Source organism: Accipiter gentilis, chromosome 15 (assembly GCF_929443795.1).
Source record: "Accipiter gentilis chromosome 15, bAccGen1.1, whole genome shotgun sequence".
Lineage (NCBI taxonomy): Eukaryota > Metazoa > Chordata > Aves > Accipitriformes > Accipitridae > Astur > Astur gentilis.
Genome location: NC_064894.1, coordinates 344,965 through 369,203, shown reverse-complemented (window position 1 = coordinate 369,203; position 24,239 = coordinate 344,965). Strand labels below are relative to the sequence as shown.

Genomic DNA, 24,239 nt, shown 5'->3' with positions numbered 1-24,239 from the left:
TGGCTTTTTTTGGACACATGCAGTTTACAGCCCATGTCCCACAGCTCACTACTCCACAACCAGTTCATCCATGCCGAAAATAAAGATATTGATGCTTTTATCCCTCCCTTCCCTATTCCAAAGCCACCTTGTGACCCCAGGGACCAAGCCGGATTCCTTTCAGTGCTAACAGCTGCTCTGAATCATGAGCAACAACAGGAGTGATTGCCAACAGAAATCTCACACTCCTTTCTTCACCCCTGGGAAGTTAAGATCTTACCAGTCACTTACAAACATCCTGTGGAGACTATTTAAGAAGTATATGTTTATTAGATTTCAGTCTTCCACCTGGCAGAACCAACAGATGCAGAGTAACCAATGGCTTTAATCATTTTCCCTCCAAAGGCACAATTCAGCCATACAGCTAATTCATGCTGTAGATTCTGCCCAGTGAAGCACTGCAAATTATCCACACAAGCAAAAAACCACTTCCAGAGGGTAGATTTAGGTTAAGCATGATTCAAGGATTTGCATGCAAGACTCTCACCACAGTGAACCATGAAGACATTAACACCATGACACATTGAAAAGATACGCCAAATGCATTTATTTATTTAGAGTACAGAGAAGAGCCAACTTTTCATTCCCAAAACAATCATTCAGCGACAGTTGAAAATTAAAACTCTTCAAAAGCACCCAGGAATAGCATGTGGTGGTGATGTTTGTTTGGTTTTAATTAAAATATTTAGACATCTGGAATTGAAGGGAATGCCAACAACCTTCAACTTACTGGTAGAGAGAGGAAATAAGATATTTCTAGTATATTCCTACCACTTAATTTTAGTTCACACAATTAAAAATGTTAGTCCAAATCAACTTGATTATTATATTATCTCATTTATACACTGAGCATTCAACTTCATGTAAGATCTCTGAGTTTTCTAAGCAACTGGTCAAGGTACACTGCACAGTCCACCTGCCTGGGAGACCCGAGTTCACAAACCTCAGCTGAATAAAGTCATGAAGAACAAACACTTTAGTCTGATACTATGAATCGCAGCTCTGTTAAGACATCAGCTGACACCAGTTGCAGTATAAATCTTGCTCAGTAAAGCAGAAAGGGTCTATTCGCTTCTTTATCATGTCAGTTTAACAATGTCTGTTAAAAATGGTCTTTACTAAAGCTTCGGTTGCACTCATTTAGACATTTCTTCCAGGTTTATGGACACCATCAGGTCTCAGTAATTAAACGGTCTCTATAGTTTTGATGATTAACAAGGTGACAACTGAACAACTAACACTATATATAGGACTACTACTTTCTTTTCCATTTTAAGATACTGTTCTTGCAGGCTAGAGAAACACTTAGGTAATTTTTGTTAGAGGAAATGGTTCTCGCAGCCATTCTCAGGGAGGAAGACTAGCGACTTGGTCAGGTTTAGGTCTACTAACATGAAGGGAAAGAAGTAACTTATTGGGAACAAATTTCATCACTGGCAATAAGATCCAACTGACTTTAAGAAATTAGGAAGAGACTGTAATTAAGAAATGCAGCATTTTTCCAAACAGTTTAAATGTGATTAAAAGCTTTTTAAAAAATTCTTTTTTTTAACATTACCTGGAAATACTAGATCACTACAGCTGAAGAGTGGAAATATAATTTTTTTAAATGGCACTGAATTCTAATAAGGAAAAAAGCATTTCTAGAATTTGTTATATGTTCAAAAATAATGTTGTATCAGAAATAGTGTGGCCAGCAGGAGCAGGGAGGTGATTGTTCCCTTGTACTGGGCACTGGTAAGGCCACACCTCGAGTGCCGTGTTCAGTCTTGGGCCCCTCACTGCAGGAAAGACATGGAGGTGCTGGAGCGTGTCCAGAGAAGGGCGACCGAGCTGGTGAGGGGCCTGGAGCACAAGTCTGATGAGGAGCGGCTGAGGGAACTGGGGTGGCTCACCCTGGAGAAGAGGAGGCCGAGGGGAGACCTGATCGCTCTCTACAACTACCTGGAAGGAGCTTGTAGTGAGGTGGGGGTCAGTCTCTTCTCCCAAGTAACTAGCGACAGAATGAGAGGAAATGGCCTCCAGTTGCACCAGGGGAGGTTTAGATTGGATATTAGGAAAAATTTCTTCACCAAAAGGGCTGTCAGGCATTGGACCAGGCTGCCCAGGGAAGTGGTGGAGTCACCACCCCCGGAGGTATTTAAAAGACGTGTAGACGTGGCACTTAGGGACATGGTTTAGTGGTGGACTTGGCAGTGTTAGGTTAATGGCTGGACCCAATGATCTTAAGGGTCTTTTTCAACCTAAACGATTCTATAAGATCAACTACTAACTAGCCTTTTGAGAAACTGGGTCTGAACCGAGAACCCAGAGTGCTGGTGGCAGGGATTACTGCAGAGATTTGAGCAGCATTCCTGGAGAACTGGGCTTAGTGTGTTTTAAATTCTGCACAACAGACAGTTTAGTAAATATTGAACCTATCATATAATGAAATAATCATGTGGCAAGAACATTGCTTGCAAAAATATGAAAGGTGTCTTACCATTACAGCTATTGTTTTTTCAGGCACAAACCCCATTTATCAACAGCACTTTAGCAGAACCAGTTATACAGCTATATGGTATACAGAGATATGATTTTCCCCTCCCAGTTCTGTATTTAAGCACCTTAAGTAAGTATCCCACAGGTGAACTGCTTTAAAATAGTTTTCAACTACCTACAGGAAACAAGTGGCTCTTCTCTCCTCTGCCACCAAATTTGACATGTGCTGGGAGCCCACATCACAGTTAAAAAGAGTTGATATCCCATCAGATCTGCTTCATAATCAATTTGGATATGCCAGATCAGTGGCTGTGTTTCAGATCACTTTGGTCTTCAGTTTGGAAGCAATTAAGCAGGCTGCATATTATGTTTTCATTTCTCATAAGGATAGTGAGGTTGGTTTGGTTCTCCCTCGGAAGTGAAGTTCCATTTACATATGCTGCAAAACAATTTGGAGATCAAAAGAAAAACATTGCGCCTAGAACTGGCACAAATAAACTGTCATGAGGCCTCCTGGGTGTAATAGGGGAACTTCTACAGAAAGTTGGACAAATGTGTTTAGAAGAAAATTTGCTTAGATTTTTTTTTTTTTTTAATCTATATGCACTTATTTCATTTGGTGGGAACTTCAGAAGGGCAACGGGAGGAGTTCATTTCATATGGCCTATGAAGGTCTTCAAAATTTTTATTGTGTAGGGACTTTTTTCTAGCTGATGCATGAAGAGAAAATGAATGAAGTGGCATTATTTAATCCAAAGTTGCAAAATCCTGAGGTTTCAAGGTAAGGCCTAACATATCTCATAAAAGTCTGTTTAAGCCAAAATATAGAGGCAATAGAGAGAAAGTCCAGAAAAATCAGTGATTAAATTAAAAAGGACATTCAAATGTATTTTTCCACTACATAATCCATTTGAAATTTTTACAAAACAGAATTATAATATTCTTTAAATGAACATTAAAAAGGGGAGAGGTTTTTTTCAAGGCTCATTTCGAAATATACTGAGTATATCAACTATTATAACTCTTATTACACACCCTATAACTGATCTGAAGCATATATTTAAATAATAGAATTTACTTTTACTATTTGTATGTTGATTCAGATATTTGTACCTCTTATTCTTGATATGCTGTAATAGTGATGAAACTGTGAGAAGTGAGACCTTAGGTGAATACCTAAATCCAAGTGAAAAGTTCCTCAGCTGTCAAAAATTATATTTCTATTAATACTAGATCCTGAAAAATGCAGTTTTACAATCACCGCTTAGGACATCACAATAAAGAGATGTGATCAACTGTAGATAAAACCATTACCTTCAACAGTGCCTCCTGATTTAACAGAAAGACAGTGTAAGAAACTCCCAGCCTCCTTTCTAAGTCACAGTTGACATGGATTCTCCATTTTCCATTCAAAATCATATAGCAACAGCAATTATAACTATTTTTTACCCACAGCACATTAAGACCTTTACATATATTTAATTATGCTCTAACTCCAGAGATCAGGGTAGAATTAATGTCATTCAGCCCATTTCCCGGTATTTTTCTACAGCCAACCATTTCTCTGAAAACTGTAGTTGGCCAAACCACTGACACTCCAAAGACCTGAACACTGAGTGGCTGAATCACACATTTCTAACTCTCAGGGCTCTCTGCTTAGATTGCCTCTATATTCTACCCAAAAGCACTAGAGCAGCTGTCTGAACCAAGGACACTCTGCAGCTTGGAAGATTAAATTCTTATTAAACATAAAAATAAATCCAAGTGTCATAGACTTTAATGGCCAAAAGGGCCGGTCGGATCATCTGCTTTGAACAGTGCAACACAGACCATTACATTTCATCCAGTAGTTCATGCATCAATTTGACCAGCTCAGTTTGAGCAAAGACATTTCGTCTGATCTAACTTGATTTTTACTGAAGTTCACTTTATAAGTGCTGCCTTAAAGAATGTCAGAGACTTTCTGTTTGGGGAACACGTCCCGTGATACAACTCTGATCCTTATCAGAACGTAAAGTTCTTCTAAAAAATAAATACTAAGGTTGTGCCATACCTGCTTCTGCTATACTAACGTCCCTCTCATTATCCCATGTTCATGAACCATCTTAATCAAGGTTTATGATTATATGACAAAACAACTTCAATTTGGCTGAGAACTTTCATTTCAGCTAGACACACAACATCTTGTGATGCTTTCATTGTAGTTATCATTTTTAAGAGATATTGAGAGTTCATGTATCTTCCTGCTTTATGCAGCCTCATCACCAAGTCCTGCTCTCCCTCGACAGACCTACATCGATATCACCTTCCTGTCTCTGCTATTGATCTACTTTTCACCTACCCTAACCCATTTCTAAAGTCTTCTAGTGCTTCCTCTGTTAACAAGTTAGTATTTAGGTTATCTATTCCTACATATTTCCCAGCTACAATTCACTCTTGACATTATTCCAGCCATTTTTATACCTGTTTTCCAATCAGTTTACCCTCATAAATGCTTCAGGTTCCTTGGGGGATTGAATTACACCCATCGGTCATAACCTTTGACCAATTCAAATGCCTTAGATCCTTCAGCATTTGAGGGATTTAAAGACATCTTAGCAAATAAGTGTGCTAAGGGGTGAAAGTCTTTATTTTTCTTTTTGTCAACTAGATACCAAAGGTAGAAGTTTTGATGTTGAGATAATACCATTACCAAGAGTACTTCAAGAGTGCAGATCCAAGTGGAAAGAAAGGCTAATATTCTCAAAATGGTCTGTTAAAAGCAGGGATCCACTGACATGAACTAGGCTTCAGATTCAGATGGGCCAGTGAAGGATGATAACATTTTGTAGAGTGGAAGGGATAATTAAACATGAAAGGCAGAGACTGGCAAGGATGGCAGCAAGGACGGGTTACTCTCCTAATGTGAACTAAGTAGTGGACTTCATACAAGTTCTAAAAACCACCATCAGTAACATCTATTTTGTAGCAGATAAGGAGGAATACACAGGATGGTGAAATAAGGAGACTCTGAACAGCAGAGGTTAAGATGCCAGTTATTCAGTAGACCCACAGTGTGGTAAAAAAAGGAAACAAAAACAAACAAACAAAAAACCCGCCATACAATGACCTAAAAGGACAAAGTGATTCTTTCGTGGATTTTTAAGAGACTTGACATAGACAGACATTTTAGAATATTCTACATATGCTTTAAAAAAAGTAAATAAAATCTTAAGGATCATGATGTGAAATCTACCCAAAAGAACCACTCAGATACTGAGACCTTGACTTCATCTGTCTAGCTGTAATTCATTAGATGTGCACAAGGGAAAACAAGGAAAGCATCAGTAATTATATTGCAATAAGCTTGCCCAAAAGCTCTGCATTACATCTGCCCTGCCCTAATGGTTTAGGTACATGTAGGGAAGAAACAAAAAGCGTAAATGAACTCTTAAGTTTAACATCCCTCCAACAAATCTGGGCCAGGAAGCCAGAAGATGATAGCAACCCAGGTAACATAAATGTCCTTGACAGGCCAACATGTCTAAGTAAAACTAAAAGTTTTTTGCAACAGGTGCAAGGTTTTAAGTGTTTTCCTTCCTTGGTTACAGTGAAAAAAAAACCCAGGGTGCTAACCCTGGGGTTCTGGAATCCTTTTATTGTATTTAGCATATTACCAGATTTGTGGGAAAATAGGTTTTTCAAATAGTAGAATCTTTGATATGTTAAACTTCCCTGAGTATTTTGATAGTAGAAACCACAAGAAATTTTACATTTCACAGCCACGTGAAAAGAACAGCACCACAGAGGATGTACCCGCGTTGCAAACGCGTTGCCCTATCTCATCCTCTACACGTATTCTTGCTGCCATATCTCTTTCAATTACGTGGGCTTGAGACTGACTGAAATGTTCACCATCTTCAAGGGAATCTCTCAGTCATCCCCACTTACTCTGCTTTGGCTTGCACTGCTGACTGGTCTGGGAGCATGCAAACTGGATTCCTTCTGGAAGAAATCCACCCAAAAGGCACACTGCAACGTTCCTCTATCTCCTAATGCCCACTCCAGCCATACTATAAGACTAAAACTAGTCAAAGGAAAACTCCCAAAACATGCCCAGAAGGAACGCCACATGCTCAGCATCAACGCTTTTCCTGCATGGACCTGCTCCTATCATGCCATGACGGTACCAGCGGCCCTTGCTGTTCCCCTTGCCGAGGCAGCGCTCCACACCTCAGCAGAGGACTTCGTAAGTCACAGCCAACCTGTGAGCTCCTCACCTTCCTTCTGCAGAACACCCAATAATGAAGTTCTCTTCATTAGATCTTGAAAGGCGGTGAAGTCAGAGACTGTTTTCTTGTCTTTGATGCTAGCACTTCAAAAGATCAACAAGCCATGGACCGGCACCCCTTTTGAAACACCCACCTCTAAATTTAACCGTGGTAATATAAGATCAGATGTCGTAAAGAAGAATACTTCCTACATGAGCACCATGGCTGCACAGGGCTATCTTTTGGCAGAGTGAATCCCCTCAGAAATGCAACCGAGTATTACCTTAGTATCTCCTTTACTGATCCAGAATACAGAAGCGTCTTGTCAGAACAGTTTCAAACTTTAGATATTTGCGTGTTTCCTGCTTTTTTTCAAGTAGCAAAATGTAACAAAATTTACTTTAAAGATCCACTTAGGAGAGTTGATGCTTGCAAATAGATCCATCTGCAATGCTTTCTTGCAGAAATACATTTTCTTTTCAACTTGTGAAAAAGTAGCATTTGGGATTGGGGGGAGGGGGCGCTGTTTGAGTATTGGTTTGGTTATTGGTTTATTTGCTTATTCGGTTTGTTGTTATTTCTGACTACTGCAGAATCATATCAGGGCCACTGGGTTTTCAGAATCCTTCTCTTGTGACTAGATACTATTTTTAATAGCACTACTACAATGCAGGGAATATTTTCAACTGAATGATTTACATATTCTTAGTGATTTTTCCTTTCTAATCTCAAACAGCTCTATAATCAAGGAACAAATGATTTTTACTGTATTTACAAAGCAGTAAGAGTTTAAAGCTCCTCAGTGTCAAACTGCTCAAAAGGAGGATTCTCATTTTTTATTTTTCCACATTATCAAGTTCAAAATATTGTGCTTTCAAAGACCAATCAAAATGGTCAAAAAGGATGAAATATGAAAATAAATTGCCATTTTCTTCAAATAGCATCCAAAGCATTAATTTCAGTCCTTTGCTAGCTACTTGTAACTGTATGCTATAATTTGTACATTTTTCTGTTATATATTTTATTATAGTCCTCCTGACAGGTAATAAGAGGGAAGAAAATATAGTTTAAAGCAATTTGTAGTACTATTAATCAAGAGAGGTAAACGCACAATAATGAAGTAAACCAATGAAGGACAAAGGCTTTGTCACATACAGTTACATTTGTTGCATTTCAGATTAAGATTTTTCGTTCGGAGGATCTGTGTGGATCTATTCTCTTCCTTGTAACAGGGACTTATTTTTTTAAATTTTATGCTTGAATTCCTAAAAATAACTTTATTCTGCTGATGTAGCAATCCATTGTAGAATCCGAGAACAAGCAGCTCACTCCCAGCATAACAGATTTCAAAGCACGCGCGAAGCTCAGAAACGCAGAGCTCTGAGTTTTATCCACACAGCGAGCGACGGTGTCCTCACGGGTAGGGTTGGGGCATAACAGAAACTTTTCTACTGAGTCAGAAATTCCCTTGGCTGTGAAACACCCCCTGCGTTCAGTGCCCCGACCACCTCCTCCTTCTCCCAGCCGTCTCACTTAGGAACACCAACCTCACTGCAGGTCTGGAAGAGTTCTGCTCCTCTTAAAGAGGGTCCACCATGTCCACTAAGGCACCTCCAGCTCAGGGAGCCAGAAGACCCTTGCCACTTGTCAGGACACTTCAAAACCCCAAGGCCGAGCTTCCCAACCCTCTAACCCCACCAGCGGACTTCCACACCTCAGGCGGGGTGCTGCCAGGAGCTCACCCGACAGGAGAAGGCAGGCCCACGGGTGGGTTCGCAGCTCCGGCCCCTGGGCCCAGGACCCCCAGCGCCCCGCAGGGCCCGGGCGCAGGGCCTCTGCTCAGGCTGCAGCTCTGCCGCTCCCTCCAACAGATAACATCCAGAGCTGTATGGGGTTTGGTCGCTTACACAAAGCAGTGGCTAAAAATAAACTGAGGAATAAATCAGGGAAGAGAAGAGGAACAGCAAACCCCAGCAGATGCTCTTCTAACCACAGACGACATGCTTCGTTTTTAAAGCCTGGTCTTGCGCTAGCCCTGTGCGAGTTACGTGCCCTTACAGGAATGCTCTACATGTGGAAAACCAAAGATTTAGAGTTAGCCCAAAATCTTAACAGTAATCAAAGAGCCTTTAGTCCAGTCACCATATTAATAGTCTAAATCCATCAGTTATTGTAGAGAAAAATAAAACCTCTAACATAATACAAACTAGCAAACGTTACATACTCACACGCTCCCTCGTATCTGTTGCACACACCTTTCCACCACCCCTTGGGATCCTGGCATCAACAGCACATGGTCAGGGTCCCACGGTGTTCATCAGGAGGAGCAGGATGCTGATGGTGGGGATTGTTCTTTCTTCTCTCTAGAGTCCACCTGAGGTATTATTACACACTTCCAAAAATGTTCTACTCACTGTTCTTTCTTCATTGGTCTGACAATTCCACATTACAGCCAAATAATTATATATAGCATGGTTTACTCACGTTGAATATTTATTCTTTCTTCTCTTACCCCTAAAAACTTGTTTGGCACAACTCTTTATGTTGTATTTCTTTAAGGATCAGCACTTGGCCATGAGCAATTCGCTTATGTCCATGGGGCCTCTGGCACCTAAGATCATAGATTAAATGATTCTACACAAAATAACTACTTACTACTAGCCATCAGCTACAGAAATATATCAAAATAATCATAAAAATAGGCAGTACACTACACAATTGTACAAAACTAGGCTGTCGCTCAACCGTTGCTGTTATGGCTAAAACAAAGCTTCAGGTAGGGCAAGATAAGCCAGGATAAATCAAGCTCAGTGAGGCTTCATGCTAAGGCCTTGCAGAGTTAATACAAACTACTAGCAATGACAATACTGTGTTTATGTGGTTACTGGTCTATACCAGTAGCTAGGTCACCCTCCAGAGAAGGGGAAATGTCGTCTTGAAACTCCTTAAACACCAGATAAAATAAAATGCAGGCCTTCCAAATCCCCGGGAGAATACTCTAACAGCATGATATAAAATACCAGCTCTACTTAGAGCTTCCACCCACTGCCCAGTGACCACTGCTTGATTGCATGCCATTCCTGTGCTAGGTGACTTGGGCTTTGGTGGAACGGGTGGAATATAGGTGACCCAAACCTGAGTTCAGACAGCTGTTTAGCTTAGCAGGACACAGGAGGCTCCAGCCACGCTCAGACGTTGAGGAAACTTTAAAATTGAAAATGAACATATGCTAGCAAGTTTTTACCTTCTTCAAGATGAGTCGGTTGGTGGAGCATCAGTTTTTTGGATTGCCTTCTTATATAAAGGTGTCTAAACTCTGTTTATGTTCTATTTCAAGCACCAAAACCAGCTCTCTAAATTTAGCGTCAAGGTACACAAATTAGGAAGCTGATTTCCCTCAGCTCCTCACGTAGAAAAGAGACAGACTCCTCCAGAGGGTAATTTTGATCATAAGAACTCCTACTTAATTACCATCCAAATACAGCTAAGAAGAAAATACCACAAACTTTTGCTTTGCAATTTATTTATTAAGAAGAAACATATAAAAGTGACCACAAAATGGGATAAAAATATTTAAACATTTTGAAGAAAAAAAAATAAAGGTAAGTCAGACAAAAATCACCTAATAATTGGGAAGGAACTCTCATTTCCCACCCTTCAACATGCCATATAAAACAGTATCCTAAAGCAGCAAGAGTAAGTACTGGATGCAATTACAGCTTCGGTATCTATCTTTCTTTTCTTCAGTCTATTCAAAGCACTAAATGCCTGCATCTTCCAGGTAGTGAAGTGCATATTCCTGAGTATAGGGGCAAATTCAGCTAGAGAAGGGAAAGAATGAAAGAAAGAAAGGCGAAAAAAACCCCCAACAAACAAACCCACAATCCCAAACCAAAACAAAAAAACCCAAATAACACAGCTGCTTAGTCTTCAGTGAAGTATGCCTCCAGTCCCTCCAGTTCTGCATCAGCTGTTGTATTTGAAGAGGTGGGAGCAGAATTTGAATTCATGCTTTCCTGACTATTATTTTTTTGTTGAGAGTTTCCTGAATTACTTGGTTCCTTCTTCAGTTCTCTACCACCACTTAATAGTCTTTGACTCTCTGTAAAATACTGATTAGGATGATTCAAGGAAAACCCAATGTCATCAACCTGCACATAAAAGGAAAGGAACAGTGAGTTATTATATTTATTTCAAAAAGTCATCTTTTTCACAGTCAAGAACAAATTAATTAGCAATCTAGTAAGTTCTGATTTTGTTGAAGAAAAATGCATCAATTTGTAAATACTGTCCCAGTAAATATAGGCATGACACAGATTTACTTTCATCACAAAATATCTTCCTTCATGTTAGAAATAAAACAACTGCTTTGGCACATTCAAAACAGTATTTCACATTGTCTTTGCTGTAGTAAAGAAAAAAACCACCCCATCTGTCCTACCTTTACAGATGTAGGACAATTGAACCTACACCTTAAAACAGCACTTCCCTACCCAAAAGGAGGACTGAGACAAGTCTAGAGTGCAAATGGCAGTAGAGAATATATATTGATATACCACTATAAGTTGTAACAACTGTACAATATAAATCTAGATCTTAAGTATCAGTGTGAAACTGTGAATGGAAACAGGTAGCTTCACCTCTTCGCCTGTTTTCTCCAGTAGCCACAAATGCAATATTTACATGGCAGCAGGCTAAGACAGAAGCCCAACAGATCAAGCTTATCTCTGCTCCATCAGTGCCAACATCACCATCCTGACACTAGATGCACCACCAATACCAAAGAACATTTAGTCTTCAGTGGAAAAGAACAGAAAACTAGCATAAGGTGTGGCATATTTTTACTGCTCCTCTCCACTTAGGAGGTGCATTCTTTCAGCTCCGTAATTATTTGATAAACGAACATTAAATTAATGGTCATCAAGTATTTCAAATGAACAAAGCTTTCAGCTTTAAAAATAAGCTATTCTGACATATTAACCAGAAATCTCAACCCTTGTATCTCTTTTCAGGGCGTCAGAAGTTGATAATGCTTACTTTAACAGGTGCTTCCACCTCATATTCAGGCAATCTGCACCTTCTATCTGCCCATCAGTTCATGTGAATATTAAGAACATTTTTAGAAAAATACTGCTTTTAAAAAACATTGGAAAACTTCCCAAACCTGGGATACAAGAAACCAAGGAAGACTAAGAGCCATATACTGGTAATTTTTTGCTCCCTCTACTTCTCTTTTTCCCAGAAGGGTGGGACCCATTCAAGCATAACAAGCAACTTTGCACACACACAGCATCTCATAAGGACATATACTGTGGCTGATCTGATATGCCAAAACCCATCAAGTCAAATTTCAGCCACTTGTGAAAGATCATAAAGCAGAGAATCAATGTGTGTTTTAAATGGAACCCTGATTCAATGCATTCCTACCACCTAGCTTAGCTCTGTCAGAAAATGGCAATGTGTAACAAAATCTAATTCAGACACAAAAAAGAAATTAGCAACTGTAGTAAGTGACCTTGTGTGAAAAATCTTAGCTATAAGTGACAGGCCTACCACACTAATTTGGCACTCAAAATAAGACACAAAGTAAAAAAGAAGAAACCTGAAGCCACCACTGAGTTTCATTTCAATCTTATCTGGATGAATTTCATCCAGCCATCTTTCATCCATGCTCCAATTTCCATTATGTGGGAACTAAATTACTTCTTTGCACCAAAAAGGCTTAAAAAAAAAAAAGAAGTGATACAGTGAAAAGCTGGCTTTCCTAGAAGCAGCTCTTAATTAGTTCTATTATTTTTAACCTTAACGTCTCAGTTTTCTTCAGACCAATTTAAGGTTCACTTTGTAACTCCTAATTTTGTTCTAAATTCTTCTCTCGCCAACAAACTGGAGTAAGCTGTAAAAGCAGCTCATTGTACAAACGGAGCCTACAACCATGTACTCAGAGGTGATTGACAGTATCTGGCTAAAAGCTATTTACAGGTTGTTAATTAAAATTTAATATGACTCCATCTACCCTATTGTAATTAAAAGAATTCTGCCCATTTTATCACCTTTTTTTTAAGAGCCTGAAGAGAGAAAGGGGAAGTTTTGTTAATCATCATCATCTTCATTTGTGATCTAGTGATACATAAACAAATCTGTTCTGTGTAATTTTCAACAAGGTTCTCCGAATAAAAATATTCTGCTCTGGCTGGAAATACACAAGAAATTTGACCACAAAAATGGACGTGAAGCTAAAACAAATTTCCTGGCTTTTTTATGTTAGACTGCTCATGTTACTTTATATAAGTTTTACAATGCTTTTAGGTAATATAGATCAAAGCACATCAGTTTTAGAAGCTGCATCATTAACTTAATTATAAGTTACCTGAAACTTACTGCCAGAAATAGAGGAACTAGATACCCCTAACTGCTTTATCCATTTACACCTGTAAATCCATCTGGAATCCCCATGCCAAAAGAAAAATGTATCTTCTGGGCAGTCAAAAATTTAAGTTTACAACATGTATTGATCCAAGCGAAAAGACCTGTCACTTTGGCCAGAACTGTTTATTCCATCTAGTAGGTGATACTAACACAAGACTTTTTTTTGGATTCAACAGATTTTGCACATACTGGCCTTCACACAAAATCTAGTTTTGTATTCCTGCTACAGAACATCTTGTTTTGAAAAAACTGAAGCTATCATTTTGTATCTATAATATCTTTTGGTTTTAACCAAGAACTTTTAAAACGACAGCTCATAATACTATAGCTGATATTACAGAAAAAATGTGTGGAGCAATCATGGTGCTACACTAAATGATATCAATTAACCACATCACTTTTTTCCTAACAAAAGAAGGGAAAAAAAAGAAAAAAAGTCCAGTGTTCTCACAATTTGATCACAAAGAATGAAGAAAAAACGGTTCTTGCAGATGTTTTAAAATAAACTATTCAAAAGTGATTCTTCTGTACCAGAAAGTTTGCTATGTGTCAGATTTCATTTACTTTTTAAAAATACACAAGGACTGTAAAATATCAGTATGCAAGAATAAAATGTTTACAGATAAATATTAATAATCAGCCATTACAGCTGTAACTGTAACAAGTAATTAATATAGCAATATTCATGCAAACAGCATCAACATCATTAGTTCCTCTGGAATATAACTTAGTAACACAGGCATTAGCCAGTTAGGCTTTCTTACTTGTTCATAATGCTCGGGCTCTTAAAACAGTAGATTTATACAGTGGATTTATACACAATCAGATTTCAAAGCACTAATTATTTCTCCAGGCAACCTGCCACAAGAACATTAATTTAACCTACCAGTAGTTCATAGCTGATATCACCAATCTCTTTTACTTGACTGCATATATGTAGCCAAGATTTCTGAACTGTTTGGTCTGCAAATATGTTTCTCTATTTTGAGTTGCCATCCAATTCTATCAACTAAAATAAAACAAAATCTTGCCACTATTGTGACCATGAAAGGAATTCCTCATTGCTGTGACTATTTACTTCGGGTTACAGTTATGCCGCTTACATTTTCAGGGTGTCTCATTTCCACTTGACATAAGTTACCTTGTGTCCTCACTTTAGTACAAAATAAAAACTTACCTAAAAGGGATAATTAAGATGAAATATCTTATTATGAGCTCAAGTACAAATATTAGAATTTCAAACAGTTTTGATGCTTTCCATATGGCTTAAAATCCAAATTTGACCATAAAGAAAGGTACTTTAGTATTTTGGTAGTGTTTGATAGAATACTTACTCTAGTTACACATATAAACATAGCTTATTCTTGATTTTTATTAAAATATCCCAGAAGGACAAAAACATGTCAAAACCACTCATGCATTGTAAGTACTGCTTTCCTTTCCCACACTTACTGAAAGACTTAACAGATTGTGTACACATGCATTTCCTTAACACATTAGTTCCTGCCTGAAGACAATGCACTGGACCACACAAATGATGTTTGCCTTTGTTTTGTGGTTGTGAGATAGTGAAACAAAGGTTCAGGAAAGGTATAGCATTAAAGTTAATAAGCCTAGTTTACACTGAATGTGCAGAGAAGCTGCTTTTAGGTAACCTATGCTATTTGAAGCAGCAGCACTGAGGTGCAAAGACACCTCCCCCCCAAAAAGTAGTTCTAAACATTCTCACTCTAGTCCAGCATAGTCTTGCTGCCAAGCACTGGACTACTGAGGCCAACAGCAAAGCTGCTGCCAGCATAAGATGCAATAGAAACTTAAGAGGTGATGATGGGGACGAAATAGAAAGAGAGTCCTTAAGTAGACATAGTGTGCAACTGACCCCATGAACTTAGAAAAATATCATAATCTTAAGCAAGTCTCTAGTACAACATCATTCATAGTAGATCTAACTTACATATGCACTGTAACTGTCAAGAATTACACTAACAGCTCCGCTGAAAGTATATCAAACACTTCCTTGATAAAATTTTTACATAATTGAAGATGATATTCTCCATGTGAACCAGTCCATTATTCCTAGGAAAGTTTTACTTAAGATTATTCACCTATTTGAAGAAACAATAACAATCAATTTTATGCTGATTGATTCTTCAGAAATTTCCTTCACTGAAGAGCTCTGCTAGGCATATACAGGAAAGCAAGAGTTCAATTGTTTGATTAGGTGTCTCCAGCTTCAGAGACACATCTTTTGTCCACCCCATGGAAAAAAAAAATTACATAGCTATAGGACAGAAAAATCATTCCAAGGAGGCTGGTAGCAAGTTTAACAGCTAAATCCTGTAAAAAATTGTCCTCATAAGCATGTGCCATTCAAACTACATAAACTGCCTTTCTGTGCTTTCTGCTTTCTCTCGCTAAAGAGACTTACCAACAGCAAAGCAGAAAGATGATTCTTAGCGCAAGCAGCAAAGACAGATATTTATATTACCACAGGACTGAAAAAAATAATGCTCTTCTGGAATTTGCCATAGAAGAATGGAAAGACAGCCTTCTAAAATGCAACAGATCTTCAGCGCTGTGCTGATTTGTCCTTTGGTGGATGTTGACCTTGGGATCTTATAGTCATCTTGGGAAAATATTGTTTCTACTGACAGCCTTACACAGGACAAGCGTTATCTAAATTTCAAACTGTACATAATTTTGAATTTCCTTCCAGATTATTAGACCCATTTTATCATTTTCTAAGACTGTAAGAAAAAGTGTTCCTCTCAGATTATAGCTGCGGGTACTGGTTCAGAGTATACCTTTGCTATACATACAAGATTGCTGGAAATTTGGGAAGACAGACAGTTCCATTTAAATCAAAGGTGAAAACCAGTAAGAACAAAAAAAGTCAATGGTAAATGTCTCTGAGTGGATCATCTAATCCTCATCCATATCTTTAGCAATGGCTGTCCCATAGTCTGCTGTTTGAAAGGGATGTTTCCATTTTTGAGTTGTGGAGGGAACAAAGGTATAAGAAGGGCTGTGCTTTGTTTTTTCTTGATGACAAGGAATCTTGAACCAATGCGAAAGCTGGTTCTTTGAATCAAGAAATCACATAGAAGATGGACTATGGCCATTGGCTATCTTACAATTTTGTGGAGGATCTTACTGTAATTTTGCCTATGATTAAGCAAACGGGAAAGCTCTGCAAACATTCATCTTGATTTAAAAACTAATCACACATGACTAAAAATGTGAAAAAACATCATGTGAACATTAACAATATTAACCATGTACGTGCTGAGAGATTAGAGTTTTAATTATACTTTTTAGATCCTTTTTGTTTATTTTTTTTAAGGTATATCTCAAAATATCAAACTTGCGTAACGGGTTAAAACCCACAAATTTGATTAAAAACAGGATATTGAAAAAGTTAAATGGCTCGAAATACATAAAATTCAACAATATTGACATTTTCAGGAAGAAAGCATAACCTTTTACTACATCTTGTAATGTTCAGGATATTAATAAGATCAATATATAAATGAAGAAAAATTACAAAAGAATATTTGAAATTATTGAAATGAAAACTAACAAGGCAAGACAGCTAATGATGGATGTGAGAACGACAAATAGTCTCTGGACTTTATGCATGATTTCCAAGGCCTTCCTCAAGACAAAGACAGTGATTACAGCGTAACAAAAATTAGTAGCTACTTACATCATGCACCAACTCAAAGTACTTTTGACAGGCCAGCTGGTAATGCATGCCCTTCACCAATTCCAGGATCTATACAGAGGGAGAAAAACATAAAGGGTTCAGAAGTAGCACACATACATCTTGGTTATACTTACCATGACAAGGTATTTCATGACAGCCTTGTGTGATACCTCATGGAACTTTGCAGCACAAGACTTCTTTCACATCTGTGTACCCTACTAATAACTGACAACATTTAGACATACTATAGTTCTTTAAAAATACCCTGGCTACATTAAAAACAAGATAAAACCACAGGAAGATACACTTCATCCTTTAAAACTTAATTTCAATACTCTAAACTTCAAGAGTAAGTTGAATGTATATTTTGGTAATATAATTGTGACAGTTATTGTCAAACTATCATATTGCAACATCTCTTCCATAATTGCAGACATAAATCTAGTAATTCAAGTGGTTGAAGCATGAAGCAATCAAGGACACGATTTGTATTTTTAGTTTCCATGTTACCAGTTCATGCAGATGCAGAATAAACTAATACTGTACTCACATCAAGAAAATTTAATGCAAATCCTTTAGACAAGTATCTGTGAGAGGGGAATGCTTTTACCTTCAATCAGATTTGTCCTTTTTGAAATGAAGTTATTTCTAGTCAAGCCAGCAGAATATGTGAGTGAATAGCCTGTTTTGAACACCTATTAGGAAAATCATGCTGTCTTTTGTAAATACAATTTGCTTCCCAATTCTACTTCAGGTAATCTCTTCTGTGCTGCATAAAGTCCCATTCTTATCACCAGAATGCAATGCCGGTAGAAATTTTTTAAAGTTTCATCACCTCTTCCCTCCTTTATATAATCAAAATGTATGCTCTCTCTGCTTATCAAACAGAGAAAATTGCTGGAATTAAGAGATAGCCTCAAGTGGAAGGAAAAACAGTTTTCAAGAAATGTTAATTTCAAGCCCCTTTCCCAAGGTTGACCTTTGTGTCAAACACAGCAATACAGTCTGGCTTAAATCCCTGCTGTACTCATTACTGGATGCCATCTTGTATTTATTGACAGATGTATAAATAAATCACATTTGCTGAATGGATAAAAACAGCAACACACCGCCAAGAAAGTACTTAGCCGCATTGTTTCTTCTGTAATAGCCCAACTGATTATATTTCTATCCCTCTTGCCACCTCCTTTTAAATCTTTTGTAAAAGATCAAGGCCGAGGCCAAGTAGGCAATGAAGTCTGAAATCTGGCAGTATCGGTGTACTTTTTTTTTTTCTTTTTTTTTAGCCTCCTCCCTCCTTTGACTAAAAAAATTAAGCGTCATGTTAAGTAGTTAAGGATTGAAGAAAACTCATCTATTCTTAACACTTCAATTACATATTGACTTATGTTTTCCTGCTTGTACCTTACAATAAAATCTATGCTGTGCAAAAGAGCTATCTGTATTTTTAAGTAAATGCTAACCATATTGTATGTACGTACTTTTTTAAAAAGCATTTTTCACGTGATTTGGAGTAATGATCAGAAGACCTCTATCTCTGTTGCTTAGTTGAAAGAAATATTCATCATGTTCTGTAGCATTCAGACTTTTCTAACCCGAATTTTCCAGCTGAAATAAGTCAACTAATTTAATCTAGTTCATAAATACTTCAGGTTTTCTCAAAATTATTCTTCATTTAATCAAGATTACACCTAATAAAAATTATATAAATAAAGAGTTCTCTAAATTCAGGTGTAAATACATTTTAAATCTCAGAACCTTAAGTGAGCAAACAAAAACTTAACTATGAACAAAGTCTGAGTATAAACCCTGAAAGTTCAAAAGCATCAAGGTTCTCTTGTAATTCAAGAGAACTTTTTGAAAAAGCTAATCACTTAGAAGGCTAGTAGTCATTCTGCGGTTTAACTTTTCAATCACAGACCACGGTTATAGCTGCTTTTTGTATCAACGATGCCATCATCCAGCTATCCTGAAAAGCGGAAAAGACAAGGATTATCAAAGCTAGCTTTTGCTTCACTAATTCACAATGATTCACAGGCTGCGAGATCAAGCTTCTTCTCTGACAGTTCAGTGGAAAAATGGTAACTTCAGGTGACAGATTATCAGAAGATGGACTGCTGACCGACACAGCACATATGATGACAGAATAAAGGGGCACTTATAAATAAATTCCAGTTTTGGAAGAGAGATTATTCTGAGCAAACTATTCTGAAACCAAGCCCATTTAAGCCCTTGACCCATCCTTGGGAAAATCTTGACCCACTTTTAAGGTGGAGAAGAGGAATTCATTGAATTGATACTGCTGACATATGAAAGCTATAATGGTCATGTTATCAGAGCTGGCCTTGAGGGACTTTAAATTCTTAAAAAGCAACCACGTTGTCTTGCAGCAGCTCAATCTTTACTGCCCAGCTACACTGCTGTTTCACAAAAGAACTACTGTCCCACTCCCTTGAGACCCCTTCTCAGACCTCTCAGAGGCTGCTATTAGGTCACCACATAGATTTTTCTGCTGTACTACTATGAAGACATGTATCTTGGAGAACAGCTGTTAGAGGAACCTCTACCAGCATTCTCCAGTGAAGTTTGGTAACTAGGTCTTCATGCCACTTCTTTTGCCGACAGAGTGCTCCATAGAACAGATGGCCCACCAGAACAGACCACAGACTTTCACCCAGTTTGTTACATTTATTAACGTAAATGATTGCACTGGTAGTCATCATTTTACTCCTGCTCCTTTACCCTCTCCACCACATCACTAACCCATGGCTGGTTGGCCAATTGCAGCCAAATTTGACAAGTAGAGATGACAAAGCTATACAATTCCTACATGTTGATTAAAAGTTGTGGTTGGGTAGAAAAGCCAGACCAACTTTTGTGGCTCATTCAGAAAAAAACAGCTATCATTCAGCTCCTACTCATTCTGAGAGGCAGCCAGAAGGCAGCCAAATGATAAGCCTGATGTTTAGCATATATGTAGGTTCAAACCAGCCACATCATGGGGGACCAGGTTCACCTTCTGTATATATGATAGGGATGAGGAATAAGGGGCACATTAAACATATCCAAAGAAGAACAGGTTTAGTAGATTAACTGGCTTTAACAGGGAACAAGTTGCTAAGAGAAGAAACAAAAAAATGTTAAAAATGGCAATAGAATGGAGCCTAGCTAGAAAGGAGTCCTCTGTGTCAGAGAAACTAACAATCCTCTATTTAAATAAAACAGAATTATCATTCATAATAAATATTATCTTTCCCACTACATTTGTGCACATAATGAAAGCAAGCTTGCAGCTGTTTTTCACTAGTGTTACCCAGAAACAGACCTCCACTCAAAGCTACCTTAATTCACAGCAGCAATCTTTTGCCTCTACATATATTAAGACATTTACACTACATTGCTCTATCTTGCAAGTAAAGGTACATACTCAAGGACTCTTTTTGTTAGTCCTTATGTGCCTTTTCTTTCACTGCCATCTGCAACTTGCTTTTCTGATGTTGCTTTACTGACTACTAATGAGGTTAAGATGATGTTTGGCAGCTGTATGCAGGCACCGGCTTTATAGATCCTCAGCATTCAAAGCTAAGATCTTGCATAGCAGGATAGTTTGGGCTCTGTAATTATCCATTGTTATTTTCACTTACCCCAAGTTAGTTTGTTTTATTTGAAAACTGCAGAATTAACTTATATTTTCAAAAAGAAAATCTTCCTACTATAGATTCAGTAAAGTATGGCTCATTTCTAACTTTAATTCAAAGGTGACTGAAGATATTATTGGGTGCAACTGCTGGAGTGTATCTGAACACATTCCAGTTTTCTTCTCCTTCAGGCTGGTTTGCGACCATCTCAGCACTAAGTCGTGTCCCAGGACTCCCCAGTGCCTTTTGCCTCCTGGTCAGTACAGTCATCGGTCCTTTTTGCTGCTTTCAGATATTTCCTTTATATTTTAAACTGATGTTGAAGGTTTCCTGTTTATAATGTACAAATATATAGCACAATTTTCTCAGATTTAAGCTGTTTTCCCTGAGGGACTCTCTTACAGGCTAGAAAGTCATTGTTACAGCTTTGCCAGAGCTCCTTTTCCTTTTATACTCGTTTTCTGTAGGGAAGAGTTCTTGATCGCACAGTGTTGAGGACTGCACATCATGATACTTATGGCACCATAAGAGATCAATTTCTCCCCTGCAATTTGCATCACAACTGTCAAACAACAAAACCTAATTGTATCCTAGCCCACTTTATAAAAGTAAAAGAAAGAAGCAGTCATGATCCAGAAGGTATTTTACTAATGCCTTTTAAAAATACCTGTATTTTTTCTTCCATTTTTACTGTACAGGTTTTCTAGCCTGAAGTTTTTATTTCACATGTGTCAGTAAGGAACTCATTAAATACTTAATAAAAGAGTTAAGCGAATGTCTGAATGAAAAGAATATGTCAATATGTGCCCATATAGCTGCAGCAACCCCTGGGCAGCTTATTAAGCAAAGACAGACGTTAATTTAAACTGAGCTAATCATTTCAAAAGGAAACAGCTCTAATGCTAGTTGGTTTTGTTTGCTTGGTTGTGGGCTATTTTTCAAAGTCTTACACAGTCATCTGCTGAAAGTCAATGGTGTAAACATCAAATGCAAGAAGGGTTAATGCACCTGAGTATTCCACTTCTCTGTTTTCACATAGTTTTAAAATAATGCTATAAAAATGTACATTTTATTATTAGAAATTTTTTGGCTATGTTTCAGTGACACATTTTCATTTAACTGACAAATCCTGCATGAGTTTACAGCCACCTATTTTAAAAGACAGTCATGCCTGGTTTCAGATATGATAGATAACCTACACTCCTCTGTTGCAATGCTGAGTCAAGCCCAGACTGTTATCAAGTATGAAAGCAAGCATCTGAAATACTTCAAAATTAAAAAAAAGGAAAGTTACAAAACAAAATAAAATTGAACTATTTGCCTCTTGTACGTTTTAAGTTTGTAACATAACAGTTTCGAGAACAATGAGCTGATACATTTTTATTTCATAAGTTCATTCGTTTTCCTGTTTTCTCATCCTGAACTTTTTTTGTGTTTATCCCTTTGACTTTTTTTGTGTGCTTTTTTCCTTCTTTCTCTTCTAAATAAAAATTTCATGAGTAGTTTTATACACCAGAAATTGAAGCTACTGAAGTGTGAAGACACAGCCCCTAATTCTGTCCACCCATTCCTGCCATCTGAAAATGAACCTCATTCTTCCTCACCTTCCCCAGATGAACCTATAGTTAGATAATTTTTTCATCTATTTTACCACTTAGTAATCTATTTTACCAAGGAAAGGAATGGAAACGCAACAGGCAGGGATGAACAGAGTAGAACTGCCTTCCACACCAGCAGGGCCCATTTAGGCTAATTAACTGCTCATGGAACTGAAGTCTAAGATTTGACTAATGAATTTAAATACTTCTAAATTGGACACACTGAAATTAATGCCATTCATCTCTTTAACAACAGGGAAAAAAATATGCATTTTAACTCCACTTTTCATATTATTTGCTCTAAAAGGCACACTTGACTGAGCACTGCCACATGTTGCCCAGAGACATTGTGGAGTCTCCATCCTCAGAGACAGTCAAAACCCATCTGGACACAGTCCTGGGAACCTGGCTCTAGATGACCCTTCTTGAGCAGGGGGGGTTGGACAAGATAACCTGCAGAGGCACCTTCCAACCTCAACCATACTGTGATCCAGTAATAAAGTCTCAATAGCACCTGACCATACATTTTTATTACATCCTTTCGGTAGTTAGAATATCAAATCCAAACTTTAAGAAATATATTTTCTAGTTCAACCATCTACCTTATGTACTTTCAACTGTGTTCTATGTGTAATAAAATCTGTGCACATACTCTAAAAGCCTTCTGTATTCTTAGGGGGGGCGGGGGGGTTATTATCAAACAGGTTAGCTGTGCTTCTTTTTTTCTGCATCTGTCTTGCATTCTCTCAAGTTTTCTCTTCCTGTGCTGTTTTTTTGTTTTACTGTCACAGCCCCTTCACCAGTCACTAGTCAACATTTACACTTTTTTTATTACCAGCACTTAAATCAGATTTTAGAACAGTCCACGCTTATTTAATCACATACAGACTTTTTTAACATTATAATCTCGCCTGACAACAGCCAGATATAACTTCTCATTTCTAATACTTGTTTCCACTTACCAGCAATAAACTGAAGATTAGGAAAATTTAGTAGTCTGAAATACTGTAACTCAAATTTTTAAAATAATTAGTTTTAAGCCATGTCATGTTAGGATGTCTTAAGTCATCTTATGATGTTAAGCCACGTCATGTTAATACTCTACAGGATTCTACTCACCGATGATGTCAGTAATAGTAACACCACAGCATCAATAAACACACACTAGAAAAAGTCAGGGGGGAGTTTTTAACATCAGAAAAGAAGGCTTAGCATTGGCTGGTTAAATTTGTAATTGTATTCCTTCGGCTTACGTGCAAAAGTAGTCCTAGCGAAATCAGTAAGCATGTTCATTCTTGAAAAATTAACTAAATACAAGACAATTAAACAAAAGCACACATTTCACTGAGAAACCATAGAAGTGTAGTGTCAAAATACAGGGTAAGTCAGAGAAAGTATAATCTCAGATAAAATGAGGAAGACATACTCCTAACACACAACAATTATTCTCAAAACAATGGAAAGGCTGAATGCTGTCTCTTATCTATAAATGTCCTCCTTCTATAGAAAATACGTGGAAACTTTCAGCACACAAATCTACACCAGAGTGCCACAAAGATTTATTTTCACTGTGAAGTTTCCTTGAATAATCTTACTTTTGAGACTTTTACACTGTCCACTTTGAAAGATTCAATAATTTTAAAGCATTTACAGGTTTTGATGTAGTAAAGGCAATAACTATCTGAGAGATTTTGGGCAGTGAACAAGGGGTCTTAGCCACCAGTTGAGAAACCTGAGTGATGTACAGTTTCTGGATTCAAGGTCTAATGCTTCTAAAAAATTCTTGACAGCAAATGTGTAAGGGTACCCTGTTTTATGAGCTGAGTTTTAACTAGTTAATTTGTGGTGGGATTTCAATGGTGGTGGGAAGTGAATTTTCAATGTGGTGAGAAGTTCAATGAGTCAGTCAAAGCCTTTAATTTAATCCAATTATGGCAAAAGCAGCTTTTTAAATTAAGAGAACAATTCTACTAGAAAGAACATTCTTTCTTCTTTCTTCTGAAGTTATCTACTGTTCATTTATACAAGCATTTTTCCCTAAAGAAATGCTTTTGCTCCAATTACAAAAGTAAAAGCAAAAAGGATGAGTCTAGACCCT

General features: G+C 37.7%; 1 protein-coding gene across 2 annotated transcripts in view; it reads right to left on the bottom strand.

Moving 5' to 3' along the window:
- Positions 1-10,289: 10,289 nt before the first annotated feature.
- The window catches only part of PRIM2 (DNA primase subunit 2), a 136,696-nt gene continuing 122,746 nt past the window's right edge, over positions 10,290-24,239 (bottom strand). For both annotated transcript variants that reach the window (XM_049818289.1, XM_049818288.1), the window contains 2 exons: positions 16,906-16,974; positions 10,290-10,921 (listed from right to left, as the gene is read on the bottom strand). In XM_049818289.1, coding sequence (XP_049674246.1) covers positions 10,694-10,921; positions 16,906-16,974 — 297 coding nt within the window. In that variant the 3' untranslated portion in view covers positions 10,290-10,693. The remainder of the gene's footprint in view (positions 10,922-16,905; positions 16,975-24,239) is intronic.